The sequence below is a fragment of the Pelodiscus sinensis genome, chromosome 8, assembly GCF_049634645.1.
Source record: "Pelodiscus sinensis isolate JC-2024 chromosome 8, ASM4963464v1, whole genome shotgun sequence".
Lineage (NCBI taxonomy): Eukaryota > Metazoa > Chordata > Testudines > Trionychidae > Pelodiscus > Pelodiscus sinensis.
The window spans coordinates 31,385,951-31,406,621 of NC_134718.1; the positions used below are offsets into that span (position 1 = coordinate 31,385,951).

At 43.2% G+C, this 20,671-nt stretch overlaps 1 protein-coding gene across 3 annotated transcripts; it reads right to left on the bottom strand.

Moving 5' to 3' along the window:
* Window positions 1-10,926: 10,926 nt before the first annotated feature.
* Window positions 10,927-20,409, bottom strand: LOC142830399 (uncharacterized). 3 transcript variants are annotated; one of them, XR_012905604.1, is made up of 4 exons: window positions 17,061-20,409; window positions 16,739-16,959; window positions 12,489-12,568; window positions 10,927-12,384 (listed from the first exon to the last, which is right to left on the bottom strand). XR_012905604.1 is itself a non-coding variant. In XM_075934964.1 (2 exons), the coding sequence occupies exon 1, from the start codon at window positions 16,680-16,682 to the stop codon at window positions 15,456-15,458; it is 1,227 nt and encodes a 408-aa protein (XP_075791079.1). In that variant the 5' UTR covers window positions 16,683-16,721; the 3' UTR covers window positions 10,927-12,384; window positions 12,489-15,455. The 3 variants fall into 3 exon arrangements, 1 of the variants encoding a protein (XP_075791079.1); XR_012905603.1 differs by having other exon boundaries at window positions 16,739-20,409; XM_075934964.1 differs by lacking the exons at window positions 16,739-16,959; window positions 17,061-20,409 and having other exon boundaries at window positions 12,489-16,721.
* Between the last annotated feature and the right edge of the window lie 262 nt (window positions 20,410-20,671).

The window sequence follows — 20,671 nt, forward strand, 5'->3', positions numbered from 1 at the left end:
TGAAATTGGGCGCATTTGGTCAGTGACTGTCCGCACAGACAGAAGAACCTTTCACATTTAGCATCTTCTCTAGGTATCCCATTGTGCTTCACAAACCACGCACCTACGGCAGTGACTTTCAACCAGGGGTACACCAAGACCTTTGTTAGAAAAAAAAAGAAAAGGCTGCCCAGAGGCAGATGAGGTAGAAGGGCACCTTTACTGCTGATACCTGTTCTGTCTCAGATCCCCCCTACCTGGGATGTGAATGAGCAACAAATTAACCCCAAGTACACCTTTTTATCCTAGTTAATATGTAAATACACTTATCAATTACATCACTTTTAAGCCCTAAGTTAGTAATGTGAATACTCATATAATGCATAATCATAACCATGTGATGAATATAATTATACCCATCCCTGTTTACTGTTTACAGCTTTTAGTTGATGTCAGTAGTTCTCACAGCCCAAAACTCCTTGTATCAGCAACATAGAAGGGGGAAAGGCTACATGACCCTGAATGTATACTTCAGCGTGAATGGGAACAGATAACGGGGTGTCAAGGCTATTCTCCACTTTGGCACTACAAATGCAGAAGGTGGGGGCCTGAAAGAGAGCTTCAAAACCTTGCCTCTACAGGCTCTGATTACAAAAACTTCCTTCCAGAATCACAATACACAGGTTTTTGGGAATTTCACTGCCACCATCAAGTGCTTTTTGATCTCTAAAAAACAGGGGTGAACACTTGAAACCAGGGGTACTCAAGCTCTTTTGCCCAAAGGAACTTGAAAAAGAAAAGAGAAAAACAAGCTGCAGTCTCTGGTAGCTGACCCCTCATAGAGGCATGTAGATATACATAGACAGAACTTCCAAGACATAAGAATCAAATCACCCCCTTAAAAGAAGTTATTTTTATTACAAAACAAAAGATAAACTTGATAAAGCATACTTAATTGCTAGATGTTACAGGGCAACCAAGAAATAGAAATTTAAAAAACAGAGAAAAAAAACTGGCACAATGCTTACATGGTAAGGGGAGAGGGGAAGCATAGATACACACAGAGCACTTAAACCAAACCACAAAATAAAGAAAAATTACCCTGAATGCGATTGGGCTCACATTTCCCTGGTACTCACTTCTAATTTTTCTCTTTGTTCAGCCTACTCTCAGGCCCTGAATTCTGCTGGGGGGGGCGGGGGGGGGGGGGCGACATGGTAGTCCTGCCTGGGTTTAAATCATTCGGGCTGTGTCTAGACTGGCCAGTTTTTCTGGAAAATCAGACGCTTTTCTAGAAAAACTTGCCAGCTGTCTACACTGGCCGCTTAAATTTCCACAAAAGCACTGACTTCCTACTGTAAGAAATCAGTGCTTCTTGCGGAAATACTATTCTGCTCCCGTTCAGGCAAAAGTCCCTTTTGCGCAAAGCTTTTGCGCAAAAGGGCCAGTGTAGACAGCTCAGATTTGTTTTCCGCAAAAAAGCCCCAATCGCAAAAATGGCAATCAGGGCATTTTTGTGGAAAAGCATGTCTAGATTGGCATGGATGCTTTTCCGCAAAAAGTGCTTTTGCGGAAAAGCGTCCAAGCCAATCTAGATGCTCTGTTCCAAAAATGCTTTTAACAGAAAACTTTTCCGGTAAAAGCATTTCCAGAAAATCATGCCAATCTAGACGCAGCCTCGGTGTCTCTCAACTCCTGGTATTAACTCTCCCACACACAAAAAAGCAGCCAGGGAATCTATATCCAATTCAAATTTCAAGCCTCTGTCTCGATTGACTCTCCCAGCCCCTTGGCTGACACCTTTGCTAGGTACATAAATTAATCCCTTTGGCTACGTCTAGACTGCAGTGCTTTTCCAGGATAGCAGAGGTACCCCGGAAAAGCAATGCTGCATCCAAGGAACATGTTTGTTTTTCCAGAAAAAAAATTCAGAGTGGACACATTCTTTCGACATCCCTGTAAACCTTATTTTACAAGGAAGAAGTGATGGCTCAAAAGAGCAGGTTTTTCCAAAATTTGGTGCCGTGTAGACGTGTCAAATTTTGGAAAAGCCTCTTTCGAAAGAAAAGCAGAAAAAGATACACAAATTGTAGTCTAGATGTAGCTATAGTTACTGGGTGCTTGTCAGCACTCCCCCTGTTCATGACGGAGGGTAAGGAGGATAGCATGATTAACACATCATAGACTGTTCATGAAAAGTTACATCCTGGGTACAATTAGGTGCTTATCTATCCCAAGCACGCAGGGAAGGAGGAATCAAAACAACCCTGTAAATCAATAAAATCAAGGTCTGCCTGTGCTGTTCCCCATTACCATGGTCGCATTTACCAAGACCCCTTATTTAACCCGTATACACCCCCAACAACCTTCTATAGAGTAAATCAACTCATCTGGTTATTTGCCTAGTTTTACAACAGGCCAAATAAAAAGCACTAGCAAAATCACTACAAATAAAAATTTCATACAATGCCTTGTTTATACAGCTCTGTATGCCCTACACTGAAATTAAATGCAATATTTTTATTCCAATAAATGTATTTTATATTTGTATGCTAAAATGAGAAAGTAAGTACTTTTGCAGTTATAGCATACTTGGCACGTTTGTATTTTTATGTCTGATTTTTAAGCAAGTCATTTTTAAATGAGGTGCAACTTGGGTTACACAAGAGAATCTGACTCTCGCAGGGGGTACCGTAGTCTTGAAAGGTTAAGAGCCACTGATCCAGAGCACCAAGGAAGTTGTAACAAATCCATTAATAGCCTCTCATCAGTACATATTCATGCAGGAATCACGCATGTCATAGTAGTGGGCAGCATGAGAACGGTACACTTTGCCAGGGAAGATAGAAGAATCCTCCCCCCGCCATACACACACATACACACAAACAAAATTATTCCACTGCCTGGTCTGCTGGCTGGAGAGATCAAAATCATTCAAAGATTCACCCTCCAATTGCCATTTCCCAAAAGGCTCTCTTTACATAGTGACCCTTCTGTCAAGAATGAGAAATATGCCACTCAGCAGACTCAGCCTGGAGAGGAAAGAGCCATGCACTCTGGCTTAGTGTGTTGCTGCTCACTCATTCCACTGGTGAACACATTTGGTGTCCTATGTGACCAGAGGAAAAATCTCTTCAGGGTCCTTCTAGGTTGCCACAGCTACAAGTTTTGTTCCACTACAACAGAGGGCCTTGTTCGCCACATGCCAAGCCTTCTTCCACTTCAGAAATGATACACTGAAATGTGCTGTAATTATTATTTTAGGTCTCAAAACCAGGAGGAACCGAGAAGGCTAAAAAGTGTCACACAGGCTTCTTGCAAACATGACACAAACTGGCTTGGGGGCAAATTAACACAACTGGAAGAATTTGCTTGGTCTCATCAAAGTAATGAAATGTGATATGTGCCAGAGAAGGCAAACCCAGGGACTCTTCCCACTGTGTGGTTGTAGCAACACCCTTTAGACAAATGACTCCCTGATTTATTTCAAATGTGCTCTGGGATTCAGGGTGTTGTATAGGATAGGGACAGAACAGCTCTGTAGCCATATAAATAGATTCACTTATTGCAGAAGGAAACACAGGTCTTTTTTCTCCCCCTTTCTCCCTCCATGCTAAGCTATTGCTATTATAATTTATTTATGCCCAGGATAGTAGGCTTATTATAGAATATAAGGATACAGAGCCCTCCCACAAAGCGTTCATGGCCTACATAGACAAAATACAAGGGGAGGTTGGGCTGCAACACAAATCACCATGACTGAAGAGAGAAGCCTAACATGGGTCGTGTTTGGGTAAGTCTACACTAGCTCGTTAATTTGAGCTAGGTAGGCAAATAAGGCAAGCAGAGTTGCAAATGAAACCCGGGATTTAAATATCCCAGGTTTTATGTGCATGTTCCGGTCCGGCCGCCATTTTTTAATCCCCCTTAGTTCGAACGAACTGCCCGCGGCTACACACGGCAGTTTAAAGTTAATCCGAACTAAATCCTTAGTTCGGATTAACTGTTACACCTCATTGCAGGAGAAGTAACAGTTATTCCAAACTAAGAACCTAGTTCGGATTAACTTCTGACTGTTGCGTGTAGCCGCAGGCAGTCAGTTCGAACTAAGGGGGATTTAAAAATGGCATCCACCTGGGAACATGCAAATGAAGCCCGGGATATTTAAATCCTGGGCTTCATTTGCAAGTTTGAATGCCTACATTGGCTACCCTAGTTCGAACTAGGGGGCTAGTGTAGACATACCCTTAGAGCCAGGACTTTGGCTTGAACTGGACTTTATTTTGCATTCTTTCCTTTCTAGTTTAGTGAGAGCTCAGGGTTACAAACCTCCTGATGTTGGCTCCAAATTCCATTCCCATTTTGTCACTCTGGAAAGATGGCATGCTCTCCTGCCATGGCGATTCTTCTAACAATGTTAAACTATTTTAACCAGCCGCCCACCGCTTGCCTCTCCTGTCTGACGTAGGCTGCCTGCTTGGGTGGGGAGAGGGACTGGTGGAAAGAGGGGAGCCAGTCACCAATGAACTCCAGCGATATCTAGGAAGTGGAGTGGTCCTTAACTGTGCTTTAGCACAGCTGAAACAAAAGCCAGGACTATGTAGCACTTTAAAGACTAACAAGATGGTTTATTAGGTGATGAGCTTTCAGTTGGCTTAGAGTATTTCAGTCCTCTAGTTGTTCCAACTGGCAGAAATATGCCTTAAAGCACCTCTTCTTTCCACACATACACATACACTGTGGCAAGTACAGTGCAGACAGATCCAGTGACCAGGCCCTGTGTAGGAGAGTGAGACAGAGTGGTGCTTTAATCTCAAACCTAGCTTTAATTCGAATATTACAGGTATGCAATCTGTTGATTAGATATAAAGAGGGACCAGTCAATGTATCGTCACAAAGCTGAACCTTCCTAGAAAGTTCAGTCTCAGCTTTGATCTGCAAGTTCTCTCCATTCTCTTTCTAAGAGTTCCTCTTGCCAGGTACAATGAGCTATGAGATACATAACTTGGCTTAAGATACATTAAACCCAGGGGCATCATTTCAGGTTTGGTTGGAAGGGGACAGTTTTAAGCATAATTCCAGGGGCTAGTTAGGCACTTGAACGCTCTAGTTTTCTGGCAGATAATTTAGCAGTTGCTGACAGGAGCCCTGCATCTAATTCCTATATAAAACAAAGACAAATAAATATGATAGAGATGTAGCCGTGTTAGTCTGGGGTAGCTGAAGCAAAATGCAGGACAATGTAGCACTTTAAAGACTAACAAGATGGTTTATTAGATGATGAGCTTTCGTGGGCCAGACCCACTTCCTCAGATCAAATAGTGGAAGAAAATAGTCACAACCATATATACCAAAGGATACAATTAAAAAAAATGAACAAATATGAAAAGGACAAATCACATTGCAGAACAGGAGGAGGATAGACCCACTCAGCTCTAACAAAATGTTCTAAGATCTTGTGGCAAGTCACGTAAGGGATACAGTTAGGTATACAATTTTAATATAGATTCTTACTTTTTTACTAACTCTGTGGAAGGAGAGAAAAAGCCCATCAGAATTCCTGGGTTCTGCCTCAGCCCTGGGAAGAAAGTAGGGTTTAGTGTGTTACAGCAAGGGCAGATACATCTGGGTTCTTGTATGTAAGAACAACAGAATGGCCAGAATGGTTCAGACCAAAGGTCCATCTAGCCCAGTATCCTATCCTCTGACAATAGCAAATGCCAAGTGTGTCAAAGGCAATGAACACAACAGGTAATCATTGGATGATTCATTCCATCACACATTCCCAGCTTCTGGCAAACAGATGATGAGACCTTGCAAAAGATATATGACCATGCTGGATAATAGCCATTGAGCTATTCTTCATTAATGTATCTAGTTCTTTTTTGAACTCTGTTAAAGTCTTGGCCTTCACCACATCCTCTGACAAGGAGTTCCGCAGGTTAACTGAAGAAATGCTTCCTTCTCTGTATCTTTTCCAAATGCAATATATATATTTTTAAGATGGGGTGACGAAGCCTGCATACAGAATTCAATATGTCGGCATATCATGGATTTATATAGGGGCAATGATATTCTCTGTCTTATTATCTATCCCTTTCTGATGATCTAGCCACATCTACCATTTTGTTCCCCAGTCACCCTGTTTTGTGAAATCCCTTTGTAGCTCTTTGCAGTCTGCTTTGGACATAGTTATCTTGAATACATTTTGTATCATCTGCAAATTTTGCCAACTCACTGTTTACCCTTTTTTTCTAGATAATTTATGATTATGTTGACTAGCACAACAGACCCCTGGGGGGACACAATTTACTTCTCACCATTTATTCCCATCCTTTGTTTCCTGCCTTTTAACTGGAGTGCCTGACAATGCTTTCAGGATCATTAAAGTAAATTAAGGATCATTAAATGGCAAACTTTATCACACTGTCTCTTTTTATAAACAAATTCTCTTCCCCAAAAGCCCTGCTATGCCCAGCCTCCAAATTCGTCACAGATCACACTCAGGCCGTATAGTAGTTAAGAGCTCTGCCTGGGGCTAGAGTGAGTAGACCAGGGGTGGCCAATCAGTTAGAGATGAAGAGCCAAAACAGCTGTGGATAGAGTGCAAAGAGCCAGGTATTATATATTTATTTTATATATCAATCAATCGATCAATAAACAGATAGCTATAGTACACAAAATGTAGTGATAAAAATAACATTACAGGACATTTCGGACAAAAAACAATATAAAAATCTCTAGTCACTTAAAAAAATCATGGCCAGTCCATAGATCTTCAGAGAACTTGACAAAGAACAAACATCAATTAAAAACACCCCAAACCTTTAAAAACACCGTAATATTCTCACCCTAAAAAAAACCATCCTCAGCATGTATTTTAAATTTAACACTACTGCCCTATTACGTCCTGTGAGCTTTTTAAAATTAAACAGAACTAAGATGTAAATTAGCACAATTTGAAGTGCCTGCTTTACTCCAGCTTGTTGATTTCCGGTATGGTTTCCTCATTTTTTTACTTATGAAGATTATGGCTTTTTTATAGTTCTAAAAATTCAGGTCTGTCCCAGACTGCAAATACAAGAGGTTCAAAAACAGTAAGGGAGAGACTCATATCTCAGAATAATTGCTTCAGCTTGGCAAACAATAGCCTTTGAATTTTCTTTAAAAAAACAGTGTAAACCAGGTACATGCTGATTCTTTTTTTGCCCTGGAATTTAAATATGACATCTGTGTTGGCTGCCTTATTCTGCATCCATGAAGACTTTGAGTTTAAGATGCTTCAGCCCCCTGCCTGCACTCTAACCCAATCTCCCTTCTCTCTTCCCAGAGCCAGGCACCCCCAGTCCCCCGCTCTAAGCTAATGCCCCACCCCTTCCCCAGAGTCAGGCAATCCCATCCCTCCGCTCTAACCCAATCCTCCTCCTGTCCCCCTGAGCCAGGCACTCGCAGGCCCCCTGCTCTAACCCAATGCCATCTCTCTTCCACAGAGCCAGACATTCCCATCCCTTCCCCCTCTAATCCAATCCCCTTACTCTCCCCCAGAGCCCAGCCCCCCTTCACTCTAACCCAATGCCTGGTCCTGAAGCTGCCGCCATCGCCATGCGCTTCTCCCTCCAGGCACTGGGGCGCGTGCACAGAGCAGCCAGCCATGAGCAGTCCAGGCACACGGCTCAGAATTAGCAAGAGCTGCATTTCTTTAAGCAAAGAGCTGTATGCAGCTTGAGAGCCATGGGTTGGCCACCCCTGGAGTAGATCCCAAGTACAAAATTCAGGAGCACCGAGAGCCCCCCTACATGGCACCCCTGATTAAACCCAACACAATTATAAATGATCAACCTCTAACAGGTCAGCACTTGCCACTCACACATGGCACTTTTCTCTGACTAATAGTACCTGCAATCGCTAAGCTCTTTTCATCAGGACAACACCCACCTCTCACAAGCACCACCCTCCAGCCAATGGCTCTCTTGGTGGATCTTCAGTGACTCAATCTTCTGGCTGAGCCACCTACATTATCCCCCCTTCCAGGGTACACTGTCCAACGAGGCCTATCTCAAAGCCCTCAGGAGTGTTCTGTAGCTCTCATAGGGCCCTGGTCCTCAATCGAACCAAAGGGCCTATCTCAGCACCCTAGCTGGTGAGCTTACATGTGAAGGTTCCTGCTCTGGGATGGAGCATCACCACCAGGGCTTCCTCCCCGGAGGCTCTTCACCTGCCATTTAGTCTTCTGATTAGGAATGTTAAGTATCAGTTAATTAATCATGTAGTCGATGGAATTTCCATTGGCTACGCGATTAGTCAATAAGGAGGGGCACTGTGGCTGCTGGGCTTTTACTACATTTAAAGTACAGAGTTGCAGCAGGTTAGCTCTCAGGGGCAGCTGAACAGTCCTGGCTCACTCCACCCCAGGACCACTATGCTGTGAACTTTAAATGTAGTAAGAACCCAGCTTTTCACTTCTAACACTAATTACTTTTATTTTTATTGCAATAGATATCAGAGGCCTGAGTCAGGATTCAGAATCCCATAGTGCCAGGTGCTACCATACAGAGTTTAAACTCTAATGCCCATCCACCACCCCACAAAAAAAAAGTACATAGGTTAGAGCAGATGGGTGCAGCACAGATGCAAAATAAAGATTGTGATGTTTTCCAATACACCTGCCATAATTCCTTATATATAGGGACTAATTCCAAATCCACAAAACAAAAGGAGCCTTTCCTTTGCCTTCAACAGGTATTGGACCTGATCCTGTGTATATTCTGTATACTTGTGTGGACAGTGTGAAACTTCATATAACCCGTACATTTAATGATATATGAGTATAGCAATTAAGCATGAAGACAGACATTATCCCGTGGCTCTCACTATTTTAGCATGTTTCCAGTGATTTATTGTTGTTCTGCATAATCTGAGAATTGCTACTGATCTTAGGGGGGGAAATTCACTGTTTCAGCTCCAGGTTCAGCATTCACTCTCTCTGAGGAGGTTCAGCATTAGGTGCTGAATAAAATCCAGTTCTATCTGCATTCTCCTGTGGTTTGAAGTCTAACGCTCCATTATGGAATCCAGAATTGCAGCATTCAGGGCAAATAAAACAAGGTACTAGACCGGAGTGGACAATCATTTTTAAAAGGAGGCCACTTCACAAACTTCTGAAGTGTCTCCAGACCACCCTGGAAGGGGCAGTGTAACAATATGTTTTTTCTGTATTGGAAGCCTTCTTCTGCAGCCAGACTGAAGAGCAGAAGCCATTAGCTATAAAGCCTGGAGTCACATACTCACATTCCATCTAAATTGCATTAAAATAGTGTCACACCAGGCTGAGAAGGAAACTTTGTCCTAATAGCACCCACTGTCACCAGATAAAGACACATAGCTATCAAGATGGGTAGAGAAAACTTAGTTAAGAGCATTTTGTCTGGCAAGAAACTGCTTATCAATAGTTGAGATTGTGGAATCCGTATTCTATGATTATTGTCCTCACTTTCCTATTGTTCGTCTGTGTGATCTCTGTCTGGTTTGTAACTGTTTCTGTCTGCTGTATAATTTAGTAAAATTATACTAAAATAATTGGTTACGGTGTAGCTAAGCGGAACTCAAGTTTCACTATATAAACTGGGGTCCAAAAAGCAAAAGAAGGAGAAGGAAAAGAGAAGGAAAAGAGAAGAGAAGAGAAGGAAAAGAGAAGAGAAGAGAAGAGAAGAGAAGAGAAGAGAAGAGAAGAGAAGAGAAGAGAAGAGAAGACCAAGAAGGAGGAGGGAAGACCTGGAAGAACTCACCTCCAAGACACAGCCTAAGACCAGAGCTACCAGGATTCCTCTGCACAACCATGATGTGCAGCAGCTAACATCCAGAGAGACTGGCCTTGCCTGGCCAACAGGGGAAGGCTGCCTGCCTTTATCAGGATTGATGAGCATGACACTGTGTACTTAGCATGTGTATTCTGCTTGCTCGAATTGTCAATAAATAGAGAATAAGAATATTACTGTGTAAGGCTCTTTCAGTGGCAAAAGATCCTGCAAATCCACAGCAAGTTACGCCTGAGCCAAGGAACTGGGTAAGGGTGAGTATTTAAATTATCAGGGTTGCACCTTGAGCCCTAGGAACTGGGTAAAGGTGTATGTCCCTAAAGTGTGGAAGGGATAGAGAAATATGTGCGGGTAACAGCAGGGTCTCAGGCAGAAGAGGCAGGGCCAGGAGACTTCTCATCCTCCCCACCTACAGACCCTGATTGTCCTGGAGGTGGGGGAGCGCATGAAGACTTTACCCCTCCCTTGCCCTCTCCCCCTTCCCCCGCCGCCCCCCCCCCCCCCCCCCCCCCCCGCCTAGAGAGAAGCACCAGCTCTTTTAAAACAGCTGGAAGTTCACTCTAGGTACCACAGTGGGAGGAGACTTCACATGCTCCCCTGCCCCCAGGCCAGGAGTCTCAATTGGCCTGGGGGGTGGGGGAGCAGCAGGGCAGCTGTGGGCCAGATCTGGCCCATGGATGCTGTCTTGCCCACCCTAGTGCTAGACACAAAAACAACGGCCTCTCTTTTTGGGTATGTCTACAATACCACCCTAGTTCGAACTAGGGTGGTAATGTAGGCAACCGGAGCTGCAAATGAAGCCCGGAATTTGAGGCACGGACTAGGTAGTTTGGAGTAGGCGTCCTATTCCGTTTCACGAGGAGTAACGGTAGTTCAGAATAGGAAGCCTAGTCCGAACTACCTAGTCCGTGCCGTGTGTAGCCGCGCGGCACGGAGTCCGCACTAGCGGACATTTAAAAATGGCGGCGCCCAGCAAGATGCAAATGAAGCCCGGGAAATTCAAATCCCGGGCTTCATTTGCAACTCCGGTTGCCTACATTACCACCCTAGTTCGAACTAGGGTGGTAGTGCAGACATACCCTTTCTTTGTTATCGAGTAGATTTGAATTCTTAAAACCACAACATACATAGAGGTGCTAATGCTTTCATCCAAGAAGGAGCTCTCTTCTCAAGCCCTCTAATTATGAGAGGGATTTTCCCCTAGCTGACATGATCTCTCAACCTCCTGGCTCCTGCAGCTGCGCTATGGTGCTACCACTAAGAAAGAAAAATTTACTTCACCACCCAAATGGACAAGTGGCTTGCTAATGTCTTTAAAATGCCTGTCTGGAGGAACTGTTGAATTTGCAGCCAATGCATATACAGTAATATCAAATTATTTGATATGTATTGTCTTAATTTGATTACATGCTTTTAAGAACATTTTCCTGAGCCAGAGCCATTAGGTTTCATATCTTCACATATCCACATTTTGATGCGCTAACAAGGAAAGAGCGCTTTCTTTCCCCCCAGTCAGTTCCCATTTCTTTGTGTGGGGCAGGTGCTTCTCACACTACACATTCTCTTTTTTCAGGACAGGATGATCATTACCAACTCTATAGAGACTATCACACTCCTAGTCTTGAGTTACAACTAGTCTTTACCTAGAAATTATGGTGAGGGACAGATACCATTACTATTTAATATAGATCTCAAAGGTTACACACATGCTGTCTTTTTTAACCTATGCAGGAAATGTAATGCCTATAATTCTACTTTAAGGGTTGTATCAATGGGAAATACACTTAAAGAATTGAGACAGGACTCTGAGAATATATCAAAACAAAGACACACAAGCCTCCTCCAGGTCCAGAAATCCAAGGTGGTTTATGTGCTACCATCAGTCTCCCTGGACAGATTTCTTGTGGGTGGGGCAAATCATAGTTCAAAGTCCCATGTCACAAGGTGGAATCATACTCAAATGCTGTTACTGCTGTACAGATTTGGAAGAGTGTTAGAACTAAAGAAACTGTATCAAGGTAAGACCTCGGCATGCTCGTAGAAAACAAATGATCAGTTCAGTGTGTTGGACAATTTCCCGCATTCCCACCCTTCTGTGGGGGCTATTGCTGAGAACACAGTAGCCACTATACTCACTGACTAGTTATTGCCTATTAGTACTCATGGTTCGTAAAGTACTTTCAAACTCAAGATATCACAAAGACACAGTGCCTTTAAAAACCAAGTTTTATTCTACTCCACTGTCTGCATAAAAATTCCTAGGAGATTCTCACTGATTTCTAATGTGTTCTCTTTCGAAGACCTCCATGCCTTAATGAGGTCTGGCAATTCTAGGGGAAGAAAATGTTTTCACATATACTCAGTAGTAGCTGCCAGGTAAAGGGGAAAAGATCCTAGATCAGTACATTCTCAGTAACTTGAGTTCTCTCTGTGTATCTTCACAGATCAATATTTCAGCTTCTTCAACATTCAGGGAGAATAGTTTTGTCTGACAGCCATGTAGACATCTTACTTTATGGAAACAGCAGAAGGAAGCCAACTTTGTCTTGACCTTTCATTACCTTGTCCTTGTGAATGCAAATCCCAGAACCTGTGGTATGATAGGCATGAAAGAAGAAATCAGTTGAAAAACTTGCAGATGACCTAAACCTTTCATATTTTTCCCAGTAGGGGTCACACACGATTCACTCTTACTTTTCTTGTGTTTGGTTAGCTGGTTCTATAATGATTCCTGGATTGTTCAGAATCCCTTCCATCCCTTTCGGAGCTTTGTGCTTAAAAGAGATATTTGAAGAGGATTTTGTTAAATTCTGTTGAAGTGATTACCAAAGTGTCCACCATCTAATTGTATCACTGAGCCAAGTTAATATTTAACAACTGTGAGGGCTTGTCTTCAATACTGGGAAGATCCACATGGCTGCAATTGATGCAGCAGGTGTCAACTTAGTGAGGCTAATGTAGACCCACTAATTTGAGGGCAAAGCACTCTCTGGTCAATTCCAATTCTCCATCTCACCGAGAAGGATAAGGTAAATCGATAGAAGAGCATCTCCCACCGACACAGTACTCTGGAAATTTTGATAGCAACATTTCCCCCGTATATATATTTTCATCCATGGCTTTTAGATCTCCCTTTATCCTGTGAAAAGAGAAGTCTAACAAGGGCAAAAATGGGTCGGGTTTTTCCTGTGTAACTGCATGGGCTGCAATGGAGATTTACTAGGCTAGAATCAGGCCTGGTGTCTCATATATGATGGCACTGCAAATATGAAGTCATCATGACCCCTTGGGAAAGTGGGAGTTAGAGACCATCTTGGGCTGGATTGAATATTTCAAATTTCTTCCCTGACAGGGAAATTTGCAATGTAGTTAAAATGAAATGTTGATGTCTGTGTTCCATGTTGAAATATTGATGTATGGATGCATAAAATGTTTTATGAATGCATGGTTCCATTCTATGATTTACTACAACTGAATAACACCTTCTCAGAACTTACTCACTAATACACGAGCTGAGTGATTGGTTTTTTTCTTTGTAAAACAAGTGAAGGAGTGGGGCTGAATTAAATGCAATATATTCAGAAACAGTCCTTTGCTCTGAACTTTACAGGCAGCATATTCTCCGTTGCATGGTGCATCCTCCAGGGACACTGTGCTAGAGAAGAAAACAAACTACTTGCTTGCCCTGTGCCATATCATGGAATGCTGAGTAAAGAGGTATAGAATTATGTAGTCAGGGCACCCAGCAGTGGTACGGAGTCAAGTAGAAACTTCCTGCTTCAACCCAGGAGAAGACTAACGTAAAGCACCTGAGTGGAACGATGAGGTAAGTGGGCTGGTGGAAGTGTGCTAATCCCTACACTGGCACAGAGGTAGATTTTAAGTTAGAAGAGACCAGTTGAGAGACAGCCACAGGAAAGTTGCACCAATTCTTTTTTAGCAAAGGAGAGGAGGCAACATTTAGCTACTGGAACTATAGAATCATAGAATAATAGGACTGGAAGGGACCTCGAGAGGTCATCGAGTCCAGCCCCCCGCCCTCAAGGCAGGCCCAAGCTCCATCTACACCATCCCTGACAGATGTCTATCTAACCTGTTCTTAAATATCTCCAGAGAGGGAGATTCCACCACCTCCCTTGGCTATTTATTCCAATATTTGACCACCCTGACAGTTAGGAATTTTTTCCTAATGTCCAATCTAAACCTCCCCTGCTGTACTTTAAGCCCATTACTCCTTGTCCTGTCCTCAGTAACCAAGAGGAACAAATTTTCTCCTTCCTCCTTGTGACACCCTTTTAGATATTTGAAAACCGCTATCATGTCCCCCCTTAATCTTCTTTTTTCCAAACTAAACAAGCCCAGTTCATGAAGCCTGGCTTCATAGGTCATGTTCTCTAAACCTTTAATCATTCTTGTTGCTCTTCTCTGTACCCTTTCCAATTTCTCCACATCTTTCTTGAAATGTGGCGCCCAGAACTGGACACAGTACTCCAGCTGAGGCCTAACTAGTGCAGAGTAGAGCGGCAGAATGACTTCACGAGTTTTGCTTACAACACACCTGTTGATACAACCTAGAATCATATTTGCTTTTTTTGCAACAGCATCACACTGTTGACTCATATTCAACTTGTGGTCCACTATGACCCCTAGATCCCTTTCCACCATGCTCCTTCCTAGACAGTGGCTTCCCATCTTGTTTGTATGGAACTGATTGTTCCTTCCTAAGTGGAGCACTTTGCATTTCTCTATTAAACCTCATCCTGTTTACCTCTGACCATTTCTCTAACTTGCTAAGGTCATTTTGAATTATGTCCCTATCCTCCAAGAAGTTGCAACCCCACCCAGTTTGGTATCATCTGCAAACTTAATGAGCGTACTCTCTATCCCAATATCTACATCATTGCTGAAGATATTGAACAGTACGGGTCCCAAAACAGACCCTTGAGGAACTCCACTTGTTATCCCTTTCGAGCAGGATTTAGCACCGTTAACAACAACTCTCTGACTACGGTTATCCAGCCAATTATGCACCCACCTTATCGTGGCCCTATCTAAGTTATATTTGCCTAGTTTATCAATAAGAATATTATGCGAGACCGTATCAAATGCCTTACTAAAGTCTAGGTATATGACATCCACTGCTTCTCCCTTATCCACAAGACTCGTTATCCTATCAAAGAAAGCTATCAGATTAGTTTGGCATGACTTGTTCTTCACAAACCCATGCTGGCTATTCCCTATCACTTTATTACCTTCCAAGTGTTTGCATATGATTTCCTTAATTACCTGCTCCATTATCTTCCCTGGGACAGACGTTAAACTGACCGGTCTGTAGTTTCCTGGGTTGTTCTTATTCCCCTTTTTATAGATGGGCACAATATTTGCCCTTTTCCAGTCTTCTGGAATCTCCCATGTCTGCCATGATTTTTCAAAAATCATAGCTAAAGGCTCAGATACCTCCTCTATCAGCTCCTTGAGTATCCTGGGATGCATTTCATCAGGACCTGGTGAGTTGCTGACATCTAACTTTCCTAAGTGATTTTTAACTTGTTCTTTGTGTATCCTATCTTCTAAACTTACCCTCTCTCTGCTTGTATTCACTACGTTAGGCACACCTCCAGACTTCTCGGTGACGACCGAAACAAAGAAGTCATTGAGCATCTATGCCATTTCCAAGTTTCCTGTTACTGCTTCTCCCTCCTCACTAAGCAGTAGGCCTACCCTGTCCTTGGTCTTCCTCTTGCTTTTAATGTATTTATAAAAGGTCTTCTTGTTTCCCTTTATGCCTGTAGCTAGTTTGATCTCATTTTGTGCCTTTGCCTTTCTAATCTTGCCCCTGCATTCCCGTGTTGCTTGTCTATATTCATCCTTTGTTATTTGTCCTAGTTTCCATTTTTTATATGACTCCTTTTTTATTTTGAGATCATGCAAGATCTCCTTGTTAAGCCAAGCTGGTCTTTTGCCATATTTTCTACACAGCGGAATTGTTTGCTTTTGGGCCCTTAACAACGTCCCTTTGAAATACTTCCAACTCTCCTCAGTTGTTTTTCCCTTCAGTCTTGCTTCCCATGGGACCTTACCTACAAGTTCTCTGAGCTTATCAAAATCTGCCTTCCTGAAATCCATTACCTCAATTGTGCTGGTCTCCCTTCTACCTTTCCTTAAGATCATGAACTCTATTATTTCATGATCACTGTCCCCTATACTGTCTTCCACTTTCAAGTTCTCAACTAGTTCCTCCCTCTTTGTTAAAACCAAATCCAGAACAGCTTCTCCTCTGGTAGCTTTTTCAACCTTCTGAAACAGAAAGTTGTCTCCAATGCAGTCCAGAAACTTATTGGATAGCCTGTGCCCCGCTGTGTTAGTTTCCCAACATATGTCTGGATAGTTGAAGTCCCCCATCACCACCAAATCTTGGGCTTTGGATAGTTTTGTTAATTGTTTAAAAAAGGCCTCATCCACCTCTTCCACCTGGCTAGGTGGCCTGTAATAGACTCCTAGCATGATATCACCCTCGTTTTTTACCCCTTTTAGCTTAACCCAGAGACTCTCTACACAGCTATCTCCTACGTTCATCTCGTCAGTCCAAGTGTGTACATTTTTAATATACAAGGCAACCCCTCCTCCCTTTTTTCCCCGTCTGTCCTTCCTGAGCAAGCCGTACCCTTCCATACCAACATTCCAATCATGCGTCCCATCCCACCAGGTTTCTGTAATACCAATGATATCATAGTTGTATTTATTGGTTAGCAATTCCAGTTCTTCCTGCTTATTACCCATACTTCTTGCATTTGTATATAGGTATCTAAGATACTGATTTGATCTTGCCTCCCTGTTGTGCCCTGACCCTCCTTTCTCCTTGCCATTATAGGCCGTAGTCCCCCCCATTTCCAACCCATCTCCCAGTCCCGCACATTCAGCATTACCTGTGGGCTTTGGCTCACCTGTCCCTGTCGAACCTAGTTTAAAGCCCTCCTCACAAGGTTAGCCAGTCTGTGTCCAAACAAGGCCTTCCCGCTCCTGGAAAGGTGAACTCCATCTCCGCCAAGCAGTCCTTCCTGGAAGAGCACCCCGTGATCAAGGAAGCCGAATCCCTCCTGGCGACACCATCTTCGTAGCCAGGCATTCACCTCCAGGATGCACCTCTCTCTGCCCGGGCCCCTACCTTTGACAGGAAGGATCGAAGAGAATACCACCTGCGCTCCAAACTCCTTCACCCGTACTCCCAAAGCCCTGTAGTCACACTTGATCCGCTCAGTGTCACACCTGGCAGTATCATTTGTGCCCACGTGGATGAGTAGCATGGGGTAGTAGTCAGAGGGCCGGATAATCCTTGACAATGCCTCCGTAACATCTCGGATACAGGCCCCTGGCAGACAGCATACCTCTCGAGATGAACTGTCAGGGCGACAGATGGGTGCCTCCATTCCCCTCAGAAGAGAGTCTCCAACCACCACTACCCTACGTTTCTTCCTCGCAGTGGTGGCAGGAGACTGCTCAACCTTGGTGGTGCAAGGCCTGGTCTCCTCCACTGTGGGGGGTGACTCCTTGTCTCCTGCAGAAAGTAAAGTGTAACGGTTATGTAACAACACAGTGGGAGGGTTAGGAGCAGGGGTGGAACACTGCCTGCTTCCAGAAGTAACCAGCTGCCAGTGCTCACCCTGCACCACCGCCTCCACAGCACCAAAAGCCGAGTTAAGCTATTTCAACTTCAGCTATGCAATTGACGTAGCTGAAGTTGCGTAGCTTAATTCGACGTTATCCCTGCTGTGTAGACTTACAAATGGGCAAGAGGGTTTTGCAGGCACCGGATGACAATTTAAAATTCAGTTTCACTTCAGGTAATCACTGTCGTTTTCCTTTTTACAGTGTCAATCAATGAACAAGCTACAGTGAGCAGTCAGGCACTTGATATAATACATTTAAGAACAGGTTGGGGCAGTGACTGCTGGCTCTGGGCTGGCAGGCTTGGAGCTGGCACAGGCACTGTGACCAGAGTCAACCCCTTTAAGGGCTCCAGGGAGGGGGGGAAGGGAGAGGAGTTTCTTGGTTGAGGCTGGAGTGGCCACCAGGGCATCCTGGGAAAGCTGAAGGCCCCCTATATCGAAATATGTGTCTACACAGCACTTATTTCGAAATAGCCATTTTGAAAGTGGTGTTATTCCTCATGGAATGAGGTTTACCAATTTTGAAATAAGCCCTCTAATATTTCGATTTAATTTCGAAATAGCAGGTGGCTTGTGTAGATGCTAGGAAAGTTATTTCGAAATAACAGTTATTTCAAAATAACTTTGCTGTGTAGACATACCCTAACTGAGTGCTTGCTCTACCTAACAATGGTGTGGGTGGCCACTGATGTCCTCCTGCACTATATTGTCACAAATACATGCCAATCTGTTCTCTCTACTCATTGGCTGAATGTAGTCACATTGTCCAAGAAATCCAACTGCTCCTTCCCTGGTTGGCAATGCGCACCAGGATCTGTCAACTTACAGGGTGGATTCTGATAAGCAGCAGCAGAAGTTAATTTTTCAGTCTGGAGGAACATAATTCAGACATCAATAAATATTGATCGTCCTTTCTTCTTTCTTGACCTGGACAACCATTCTTAGGTTACTGACAAAATTAGAGTAATTATGCATTATTTATCTACCTTTAAAAAGGATGCTGTTCTTTTTTTTCTTAAGGCTCTATACTGAAGTCCCCTTGGGAAAGAGAGAAGGTGGAGTTACTTACCCTGTGTATCCTCCTAAAAAGCAACATACAACAACACACACACACACACACACACCCAGAATGGCCAGTGATCATTAAGAAAGAAACATGAAGCAGGAGGCGAGTAGGGAATAGGCTGGCCTGCTGATGTCACTTCCTGGTGCTGAACTCAAATGTAATGACAAGAGAGGGACTGGACTCCTCCATGCTGTTGGGCCCTGGATACTAAAGAAAAGTATTTAATTGTCAAAAGCTGTCCCTTTGAGAGGTGATTAATTAGCAAAGGCAGGGAGGAGACAGACTCTAATGGCATCTCAGCTACTAACAACATAGCTATAATGATGAGGAGGGTGTAACTGTAGGATCACAGCTCATCTTCACTGCAAGTAACAAAGGCTTGTTTATATCTCTGACCTCCTGTTTTAAAGTGATGTGCCCAGGATAAATTGCTGCAGCCCACTTAATTGTGATTAAAGCAGAGTTTGGATCTGAGAATCTATATGGTAAAGTGCTTAGAGCAGGCATGTCCAAAGTCCGGCCCGCGGGCCAATTGCGGCCCGTGTTCCGGTTTAATACGGCCCCACAGGTAATTTGGCAATATCTATCTTTTATGGCCCCCAATGAATCCATATGTATTGAGATGAATACATTGTAAAATCTCAGTTAATGTCAGTTGGTCTAAATCAGTTATAAATATATTTGGACACAACATGTATACTTGGTGTTATGTTCCTGTTCATATTTTTTGAACTTAAAAGTTGACAGACAACCTCTATTACCAATAATACGTAATGTACTTTACAATGTTCCTGACATATATTTCAGCTTCCTGGATTTTTTTTTAATCTGGCCTTCAGATATGAAAGGCAGAGTGATTTAACACCTGTTTAGATTTGTCATCCATGTGACGAAATGAAAAGTATGCCGTTTGCAATAAACTTTGCATAAAATAGTTAATTTGTGTTTAATTTTAATGGTTCAAAGAATGTCAGGCAAAATGGTCGGCCCTCACGCATGTTCACTTCATCAAATCTGGCCCTCTTTGAAAAAAGTTTGGACACCCCTGGCTTAGAGGAAGAGACTGGTAGCCAAGTTCCAATGCTAGAGGCATCCCTGGATGTTCGAGGTTTAAGCATTCTATTTTTTTCATCTTTTCTGGTTAATTGGATAAAAGCAAAATAAAAGCTTGAGGGGGAGCGGTCTTGTGGCTAAGGCTGGGGATGAGGATACCTGCTCTATAACTGTAAAGTTTGGACAACTGACACTTCCTGTTTTCTACTCTGATTTGTCTATTTAGATTACAAGCTCTTTGGGGCAGGAACATTGTGTGGGTGTATGTACAAAGCCTAGAACAGGAAAAGATGGGAAGTCAAGAACCTGCACACCAGTAAGAAATATTACTGGGTTATTTATGAGAACTGAAAATTTTATTAGTCCAAGATTTAGGACTTGCTGGTTTTAATCCTACACCAGTACTAAAACCAACTAGGATGTCTGATGGACTGGACCCATCAGATTCAAGATCTGATCTCTCATTGATGTCTAGGCCAGAATTCAGAGAAACAGGCCAACAAAAAATGGTATCCTCAGGATTCCACTGGCACACTATGCTTATTTCTAGCAATGGCGGCTTGTCAGCTATTAGGCAAACTAAATACCTTCTTCCTCAAATAAGAAATGATAAACAGTATACCAGTTTTCCTTTCAACTACACTATGGCTACATCTAGACTGGCATGAATTTCCGAAAATGCTTTTAACGGCAAAGTTTTCCATTAAAAGCATTTTCGGAAAAGCACATCTAGATTGGCAGGATGCTTTTCCGCAAAAGCACTTTTTGCGGAAAAGCGTCCGTGGCCAATCTAGACGCGGTTTTCCGCAAAAAAGCCGCGATCGCCATTTTCGCGATCGGGGCTTTTTTTGGGAAAACACTACTATCCTGTCTACACCAGCCCTTTCAGGCAAAAGTCTTTCGGAAAAAGACTTTTGCCCGAACGGGAGCAGCATAGTATTTCCGGAAAAGCACTGATGATTTTACATTAGATCATCAGTGCTTTTCCGGAAATTCAAGCGGCCAGTGTAGACAGCTGGCAAGTTTTTCCGCAAAATCATTTGATTTTGCGGAAAAACTTGCCAGTCTAGACACAGCCTACGGATTTCCGC

What these genes read in the sequence shown, in the direction of transcription:
- LOC142830399 (XM_075934964.1), bottom strand. Translation starts at nt 16,682, where the DNA reads ATGGGGGGGACTACGGCCTATAATGGCAAGGAGAAAGGAGGGTCAGGG.